The 9,668-nt window shown below is 44.3% G+C and overlaps 1 protein-coding gene across 1 annotated transcript; it reads left to right on the top strand.

Annotated features, from left to right (window-relative positions):
* The first annotated feature begins 2,086 nt into the window (after positions 1 to 2,086).
* Positions 2,087 to 4,809, top strand: LOC115476405 (forkhead box protein I1-ema-like). Its single transcript, XM_030212774.1, has 3 exons — positions 2,087 to 2,338; positions 3,422 to 3,590; positions 3,997 to 4,809. The coding sequence occupies exons 1-3, from the start codon at positions 2,232 to 2,234 to the stop codon at positions 4,465 to 4,467; spliced, it is 747 nt and encodes a 248-aa protein (XP_030068634.1). The 5' UTR covers positions 2,087 to 2,231; the 3' UTR covers positions 4,468 to 4,809.
* Positions 4,810 to 9,668: the final 4,859 nt, after the last annotated feature.

The raw sequence follows: 9,668 nt of genomic DNA, 5'->3' as shown, positions 1-9,668 counted from the left end.
GTCTTTGTTGTAATGATGAGAAATTGAACCTGGTTCTTCCCAGATTCCTAGGGGTTCTTTAATCTTTATTTTCATTTTACCTTCTTTCAAGCAGATGGTTATTTTGCTCTCCAAACATGTCTCTGAAAAACAATTCATTAAATGCAAGAACCAAAAGTAACAAAAAGAAGGACCAGATCAGGGGAAATACATCAATATAAATATTATATTGTGTTCTAAAGAGTTAGCATCAGAGCACCTGGCTTCCTCCATGAGGCTCTGATGAAGATCCCCAACAGCAGCAGATAATAGGTATCCTATATAATAAAACGCATCACCAACATTCTGAAGCTGATTGCATGGCTGAGGCATTCCTGCTCTCTGTATCCATCTCCTGAATTGACATCACGTACTTCCGGGTTCGTCACAAGCAGAAGTGACCAACCACACGAGGTTTCTCGGCTTCAGAATGTTGGAGGTGCATTCTATTAAATAGGATTGGTCAGTTCCTTGAAGCACAGCCAGAGCTCAGCATCCTGCACAATAACTCTCAGACACCAAAGAGAGGGGGGGCCTGACACCGGGGGGGGGGGGGGGGGGGGGGGGGGGGGGGGGGAGAGGGGGGGGGAGGGGAGGTATCTCTGTCACACACACACACTCTCTCTCTCACAGTCAATGTCTTTCTCTCTCTCACTCTCACACACTGTCTCTCACACACTCTCTTGGTCTCATACACTCAGTCTCACAGAGTCTGTGTCTCACACACACACACACACTCTCTCTCTCTCTCTCTCTTGCACACACTGTATCTGTGTGAAACACACTCTCTCTCTCTCTCTCTCACACTGTCTCACATACAGCACTTGCACACACTCTCATTCTCACACACACTCTCTCTCACAGACATACTTGCACCCAGACTCACTCTCTCTCTGACACACACACACACGCACACACACACACACACACACACACACACACACACACACACAGTTGCACATTCACTCTCTCTCTCACACACAGTCACTCTCACATACACTCTGTCAAACATACACACTCCGAGGAAAACCTTGCTAGTGCCCGTTTCCATTTGTGTCAGAAACGGGCCTTTTTTACTAGTAACATCAGAAATGGCACAGAATGGAAGAATGCCCTTAATGATTCTCCTCTGGAAATGCTCTTAATAATTAATTTTTAATCATCGTTTACAGGTTTTTCCACACAGAAAGAGGTCATTTCTAAAATTGTGCGTTTGCATCTACACGTATAAGTATCTGCACCAACAAAAACGTGATTCCTTGGGGGGGGGGGGGGGGGGGGAGGAGATTTGGGAAGAAGAACCAACGACTTTGATTAGCATTTAGCCCGCACCTTTTTTTTACGTCCTAAACCTTTGTTATGCCTTTGGTTTTGCATCGCTTGTTGGAGAGCTCTGCAAAGCATAAGAAAATTGCTACAGTGCTGGATGCCAACACACAAGGGCTATTAGACTAATTCATTCTGGAGATCAAAGCCCACACAGGCAGTTCTCCTGCCTGCAGCTATTTCCCTTTTACTTTCCTGTTTGACGGTAGTCCCTCATCTTCTCCATTCTGCCCACTTTGAACGTACACTTTTCCCCTTTAGTCACGGAAACACAATTTACGTCTATTATACCGTGCAGAAGATTGCATCAGTGTGATGCGCTTTAGCGTTGGAAAACCAAATTCAGGTGGGGATGAAGGCACGCTTGCCTAGCAAAGAAAGGGGGCTCGCGAATCCATAACTTCATTTGAGAAGAGCAAAGGTTGCAGAAGGAATTATTGCAAGCTTTGTTTTTATCACTTTGTGTATGGAGATGGCCAACCTCTTGCCCCCCCCCCCCCCCCCCCCCCCCCCCGCACATCAGACCACCCAGCAAGTCAGGGCTGAGCTACCGGCTGTATATACCCAGAGTTCAAAGGTTCATGAGAGAGAACCAACCAATTTAATCAGCTATTAGCTGCCCTGCTTGTAACCAGATTGGATGCAAACAAAATACCCCAACAGACTGGCTGTCTGGGAGTCAGGACAGGAACTACAAAAACAACTTCCACCCAAGACGGAGGGAGGGAGGGAAGGGGGAGAGGAGAGCAGAGGGAGCCAGCCCAGGCTAAGAAGTGAGAGAGCATCAGAGCATCTCTCCCCCCCTCCCAGGAGCGGTACCAGGCAGGAGAGGACTGAAGTGCAGAAGACAGGACACAGCAGGGCTGGCCAGCAGACAACCTGAAAAAATGTTTGACAACACTCAGTATCCTTACAACTGTTTTAATTATGATGGGGATGATTACCCAGCCTGCAGCTCTGATGAAGAAAAGAAATTCACCCGACCAGCATACAGGTACTGTAAGCAACCACAGGATGCAATGCTGAAATAGAGCAGACACATATTTTTTTATTTACTTGCTATGTAAGTTTTGAACAACCAGGAAGTTTTCTCTATGGCAAGGGATCTTCTGTACTGGGTTTTTTTTTTTGTTTTTAAACAGAGCCTCCCCACTTGATTCTCTCTGGATGAGAAGCTTAAACAGAATCTGTCACTGTCAGAACAGAAGGAAATCTAACACTGACTTCCTACTTTTACAATGCCAATTTGCATTCTATTTCTGTGTTCCACTGTTAGGTTTGTAACTTAGCTACTGAACCGTGGTCTTTAAAAAGTTATAAAATGAACCTTCTGCAAAAGAAAATCTTCCTTTTTATTGGCTTTTTTTAAATTGCTTTTGGTATATAAATATGCATCCATTTTTTCCGTTATCAGAATAGATAAAACCTTAAATCTGAATCTCATCAGCATAGCTAACCGTGTAACTGCAGGGAAGTAATTATCAATCATCATAGAGACTTCATCCAAGGTTTGAGCTTTAGTCATGTGAAGGAACTTTATGGTAGCACATACTAATAGTAAATGACGGCACCTACCAGAAGAAAAGGACCTTGTGCAAGGCTCTGCACCAGTGTGATTCCCCATTCACAAAGTAAACTTACAAACAGGCAAGGTTTGGTGAGTAATTAAATTCCCAGTCAGTGTAGCAAACCGGTGAAAGAGGTTATTGGAAATATTTCATATCAAGGCTGATTTTCTTTTAAGAATTTCTGGGACTTTATCAAGTATATTGAAATATCCTCTATTTAGATCAAACAGTGGATGGTTATGGTAAATGTTAGTAGTATGTTTAAATTCTGCATGACCCGTGATTACATACATGGTCAGTAATTGCTCCAAGAAAGTACTAATAGCTGTCTGTGTTGAATTGTAATAGCAATCCTTGTAGACTTGTGACAAAGACATAGGGAAGCAGCAGGTCACTGAGTAATAGTAAAATAATCACTTTAATAATCACTAGATAATTTAGATACGACGAGGTCTACAAGTCATGCTCTTCAACCTCAATTTCTAACCTGGATTGTTTCATTGTTTCAGCTACATTGCCTTGATTGCTATGGCTATCCAACAAAGTCCGTCGAGCAAGGTGACCCTGTCTGGCATATATGACTTCATTATGAAGAAATTTCCTTATTATAGATCCAATCAAAGAGCATGGCAAAATTCCATCAGGCATAACTTATCACTGAACAGTTGCTTTGTAAAGGTAGGAATATTCATAGTAATGTCTGTTGTGCATGCATTTGGTAATCTGGTGAAATTACCTCACAGGGAAAGACCCTGGTAAGTGTTGATGAAGCAAGAATCAAAGAGAATGCAGCCTCCAGCTGTCTGTATCTGTAGTTGGCATGAGTGCCAATACCGATTAAGATATCAAGAATGTTGTGGCCAAAACAGTCAACAGCAGTAGTGCAAATGATTACAAAAATAATAATTTTCAAAGCTTTTATTGCAGCAGGGCCCAGAATAGTTTACCTGTCTGATGACGATAAAGTCAGCTCTGAGCATTCTCCCATGCCTCGTAGCTTCATAGCAGTAGAGAATTTAGGCAGAGTTTCTGAAAAAGAGTTTGAGATGCGTGCAGACACTGAAATGCTTTTGCATGAATGCAGGTCCCCAGAACAGAAGGGAATGACAAGGGAAAAGGCAACTATTGGACTTTTGCCTCAGGTTGTGAATCCATGCTGGACCTCTTTGAAAACGGGAACTATAGAAGACGACGGAGGCGGCGGAACGTGAAGAGAGGACACAAGGAAGGGAGAGCAGACAAGGTGGAAGGCCCTACATCTCCTGGAGTTTTGTCTTTGGATTCTGGCTTGCACAGCATCCCTTGTAGCGCCAGTAAAACTGATCCTGAACACAGGCAACTAGAACCACACAGTTTCCTTTCAAGCGAAATCTCCAGCGGACAAAGGCAAGGCAATCCCTCCCTTGGAAAATCTGACTCTGAAATTAAATTTAGCATTGATTATATTCTGTCATCTCCAGATCCTTTGCCCACCTTAAGATCTCAGTTCAATACTCAAGAGAACAAATGTCAACTGGAGCCCCAGCAACTTAGTCTGCAGTTTTGGACAATGTGATATTCCTTCCTGAGATGAAGGCAGGAAAAGGCTTCCGTTAAATAGCGAAGAGCTTGGTATCCATGTGGTAATGTCATCCTATCTTCCTTCTATGTACTAATCCACTGTAATAGGTAGAAACGATCAACCAACTGTGATTTCATCAAGAGAACTTATTTTTCAGTAATTAAAAGTCTAATATATGCCAGATGTTTACTTACAGTCTCATTAAGGGTTTTGAAATGTTCCAAATTGTCAGCTTTTTATGGTTTTCTGAAAGGCCATTTGCTCAAGCTGACATGGGTTTGAATTTTCTTTCTTTCTCAAATGAAGTGTTTTAGGTGTTGTATGCTTGATGGTAAAAGACAGAAGTAGTAAGCCTTTATTCAAAATATTGTGCGTATTGTTCAACAGTTAGTACAGTGGTACAGGCTGTATATGCATTATGTGGTCATACTTTGCATGCCCGCTGGATTGCCACAAGTTCCATTGTAATGAAGCTACTAAAATGGAATCATTATTCTAACAAATTCAATGGCCAACATTATACAACAGAAAATGATAGATACACATACATGCTAAAAATCATTTATCCTGATTATATAAAATATCAGAAAGTTTATCTAGAGATCCAAGTAGCTTTTGCAGTCATTCTAGCTTCCATGGTGAAAGACATTTTCGAAGCCATTTCTATGGGTAAAGCAGAAACGGATATTCAAAAGATTTTTGTGGGTAACTTTCTGAGACATTCGGACAAATTATTGCATTTAAAACGCCTGCCACGCTGATTTCAACCACTCAAAATTGAGCCACCGCCCAAGAGGCAGAGTTTAAGGTGTTCTACAGGTGACGTTCAAGTTTGGCTGGTCAACTCCATGTACCAACAGATGTTGTCCTAAAATTAGCCAGTTAACTTTAGTTACATTCAGTGGTTATGAAATGCCACTGAATATCAAGTTAATCAGATATATGTATCCAACATCACTGAATACCAGTCTCACAGTGCCTTTCCCATTGAAGTAAGTTTCAAGTTTATTAGAAGCTTTCTACCTGCCCCTCAGACAGACCATCTAGGCGGCTTACAATCTAACGGTAGGCATGAAAGTGACTGAGCACAAAAAGACAAGACAGGGTAAAGGGAAGGTAGGGGAGTGAACTACAATATAGATAGGAAAGTGGGGGAGGGTGGAAACTGAGGGTACCTATCCGTATGAGCAAACCCTCTGCTTCCACCCTATCTATATTGTAGTTCACTCCCGTACCTTCCCTTTACCCTGTCTTGTCTTTTTGTGTTCAGTCACCTTCACGCCTACTGTTAGGGCATGCGGAGGAAAGCTACCCATATACATCCTTAAAGAGGAATGTCTTGAGACCGACTTTGAAGGCTTCCAGGGAAGACTGGAGCCTCAGTTCTGTAGGCAATTTTTTCCTTAGGTCTGGACCCTGAACAGCGAAAATGGGAAAAATGGACCGTCTGGTGGCCTCACCATCCAGCTGATGGTGTGTAGGGTGTGAGAGGGTGTGTAGGGTGTAGGGCTTTTGTAACATGTGATTAACTCTGGGAAAAGGTAAGTGAAGTCTCAGATCCTAAATGTTGAGAATGGCTGATTTTTCATGTCATGAGTCCATAAGCAACATGAGAAAGTTACATGTTTGATCCTCTGTAGCTTTTTTTATTTTTTTATTTTTCACACAAAAGGATGGGTGTTGGACTGTTGTATTACAAAATGTTTGGTCTAACAGAATTCAGTAAAACCTAATTTTTTTGTTTCTGGTGCTTTTGGTTGCTTTTCCCAGAAATGGTCACAGATTTCCTTCCCTATGTGGTCTAATTGGTAAACTATTTTGCTTGTTTTAATGCTGGGTTCAAAAGTAATTAGCGCTGTATTAACAGCACAGCATGACTATGATCGCACAGGACAACATGCAATCTTCTCCATTTCGACCCTCCACTTATACCTCATACGATCACTATACAACTTTGTATTTGTTATCCACCGACTGGGCAGACGCCTTTGACGGTACCATGTAAGCCACATTGAGCCTGCAAATAGGTGGGAAAATGTGGGGTACAAATGCAATAAATAAATAAACATGCAGTAAAGCGATAAGTTTATAACCGGGTATCCACTGTAGGTGCTGGTTATGAAGCCTCTTCTATATATATAAAAAAAAATTAGGTGCCGTGGAGGGGCATAATCGAACGGGGCCAGCCATCTATATGGGCGGCCAACTCTAAGGCCGGCCCCGTAAAGCGACATACCCAACCGGATTATCGAAACAAGATGGCCGGTCATCTTTCGTTTCGATAATACGGTCGGGGCCGGCCAAATCTCGACATTTGGGCCGGCCTTAGAGATGGCTGCCGTTGGTTTTTGCTGATAATGGAAACTAATGGCGGCAATCTCAAACCCGGCCAAATCCAAGCCATTTGGTTGTGGCAGGATCCAGCATTTATAGTGCAGTGGTCCCCCTGACATGCCAGGACAGCAAATGGGCACCCTAGAGGGCACTGCAGTGGACTTCACAAATTGATTCCAGGTGCATAGCTCCCTTACCTTGTGTGCTGAGCCCCCCAAAACCCCCCAAACCCACTACCCACAACTGTACAACACTACCATAGCCCTTAAAGGGTAACGGGGGGCACCTACATGTGGGTACAGTGGGTTTCGGGTGGGTTTTGGAGGGCTCCCATTTACCACCACAAGTGTTGGGGGATGGGTCTGGGTCCACCTGCCTGAAGTGCACTGCAATACCCACTAAAAACTGCTCCAGGGACCTGCATAGTGCTGTGATGGAGCTGGGTATGACATTTGAGGCTGGCACAAAAATATTTATATATTTTTTTTGGGTGGGAGGGGGTTGGTGACCACTGGGGGAGTAAGGGGAGGTGATCCCCGATTCCCTCCGGTGGTCAGCTGGGGCACTTTTTTGAGGCTTGGTCCTAAAAATAAATGGACCAAGTAAAGCCGGCCAAGTGCTTGTCAGAGCCGGCCTTTTTTCCATTATCGGCCGAAGCTGGCCATCTCGTAACCACGCCTGCATCCCGCCTTCGGTACCCTGCCGACACACCACCTTTAACTTTGGCCGGCCCTGCGACGGAAAGCAGTTGAAGCCAGCCAAAATCGGCTTTCGATTATACCAGTTTTAGAGAAGGTCAGCCATCTCCCGATTTGTGTCGGAAGATGGCCGCCCTTCTCTTTCGAAAATAAGCAGGCAAGTGGCAAAGAACATGGGTACATCTAGGCACGACCACTTTCAGCCCTATAGCTGGTGGAAATGCCCATGCCTAGATGTATGCATGAATGCACGTAAATTATAGTATTCAAAATTTGTATGCACACAAGTGCACTCTGCCTGTGCTCCACCCAGACTCCACCCATGCACAGACCCACTGGCAAAGTACACATTATCAAATATGATGCATACTTTTCCACTAGTCAGGATTCTATAAGAGATCATTTGCATGTGTAAGAAAAAAGAATAAACACCCTACGCACAACAAGTCAAAAAAAAGTAGTAGGAGATGGACAGATGGCCTTCCAATAGAACTCAATGCAAGTCTTCTAGGTATAAATGAATGCATTTATTTGAAGCACCAACTATAAAAGGACTCAATGTTCACTGAAGTCATAGGCGCCGACTCCGTGGCTGCTGTGGGTGCTCAAGCACCCCCAATATTTTCACCCGCCAGAAGTTCCCTTCCCAGCCAGCCCGACCTGCCCAGTGCCCACCCTCTTCTCCCTCAACAGTCCTCTGCCCTCGCCTTCCTGCGTGCCGCCCAGAATTTTAAAGCTCATCTTACCTGGGGTCCCGGTGGAAACAGGAAATGAGGGCGGGACCAGAGCTGAGAGAGAAGGGAAGGCTAAAGCGCCGAGCCTGCTCACCTTTCACTGCTGCTGCCGGGACCCCGAGATAAGGTGACTTTTCAATTCTGGGCGGCACGCAGGAAGGCGAGGACGGAGGACTGTTGGGGGAGAAGAGGTCGGGCTGGGGTCGGACTGGCATTCGGAGGAGAGGAGGTGGCCTGGAACTCGGAGGAGAGGGAGGGGGGGCCTGGAACTTGGAGGAGAGGGGCCTGGAACTCGGAGGAGGGGGAGGGGGGAATGCACCACCTGTAAACAAAAAAATTTCAGCACCCCCAATCATTTTGAAAAGTTGGCTCCTATGACTGAAGTATCGAAAGACTTGACTCGGAGCCGTGTTTTGGCGTATAAACACCTGCATCAGATGGACTAAATGTGCCTGGCAACATGTATATTTTAACATATAGATGCACCATTAAAAAAAAAATGTGTATGGAAAAAAGTACAATAACCTGAGAACACAGCAAGCCCAGCCATTAGGGAAAATGCTGTTTGCCAGTGCAGTGATATGAATACCATACAAGCTAATAAGCTCCAAAAGGTGCTTGCATTTAGAACGCTGTGCATAAGTGATGTGAAGGGAGAAAACTGGGGAAATGGAGCCATACAACCTAATAAGCTTATCATAGAATGTGCCGTGACAATGCAGGTTCAAGAAATGGACAAGGTACTTTATGCTATACAATCGAGCGACATAAAAGGTGAGGAACAGGGATGGGAAAAATAGTGTGTAATACTGACAGACCGCTGTAGGAGCAGGTGGTATACAGCTACTGAGGGAATGACAAGATGAGGGATCACAGGCAGCGCTAAAGAGGCGCTGCTTCTGTCTGCCCCGATGCTTCACTTGCCGCACGGCCAGTTCCTCAAAAAAGAAAGATCTACCTTTTACCCCCTGTGGTGAAAGGGGACCTCCGTGCACATCAAGCACACGCACCGATGCCAGCACAGTCCCCCTTTTCCCGCAGCATGGTAAAAGGGGTCTATAGTCCATTAAATGCAAAACCATATCCCAGTATAGTAAACAGACCCATATATGTAAGAAAAGTTACATGCGTACAGCCTGTGTGTGCATAGGGTACTGTTTGTCCTTTAAATTGTAAGCTCCTATGAGCAGGGACTGTCCTTCTTTGTTCATCTGTACAGCGCTGCGTAACCCTAGTAGCGCTTTAGAAATGTTAAGTAGTACCAGTAGTAGTAGAAGAGGAAGGGGCAGAGATTGCATTTGCACACCTGCTTTTTAATTTCCAAAGATACGTACATATTTTATCAGAAAACCATTGCACACCAAATAGCAGGTATAAAATCTGTGCATGAAGTTTTCCTAGGGTAGATTTCCAAGCAAAGAATTAATGT

This window comes from Microcaecilia unicolor, chromosome 8 (assembly GCF_901765095.1).
Source record: "Microcaecilia unicolor chromosome 8, aMicUni1.1, whole genome shotgun sequence".
NCBI lineage: Eukaryota > Metazoa > Chordata > Amphibia > Gymnophiona > Siphonopidae > Microcaecilia > Microcaecilia unicolor.
The sequence above is the reverse complement of the archived record's forward strand: the minus strand, read 5'-3'. Positions and strand labels throughout refer to the sequence as shown.

What these genes read in the sequence shown, in the direction of transcription:
- LOC115476405 (XM_030212774.1), top strand. Translation starts at nt 2,232, where the DNA reads ATGTTTGACAACACTCAGTATCCTTACAACTGTTTTAATTATGATGGG. An exon ending in TTCACCCGACCAGCATACAG is followed by an intron (nt 2,339 to 3,421) that starts GTACTGTAAGCA and finishes TCATTGTTTCAG; the next exon opens with CTACATTGCCTTGATTGCTA. An exon ending in TGAACAGTTGCTTTGTAAAG is followed by an intron (nt 3,591 to 3,996) that starts GTAGGAATATTC and finishes GCATGAATGCAG; the next exon opens with GTCCCCAGAACAGAAGGGAA.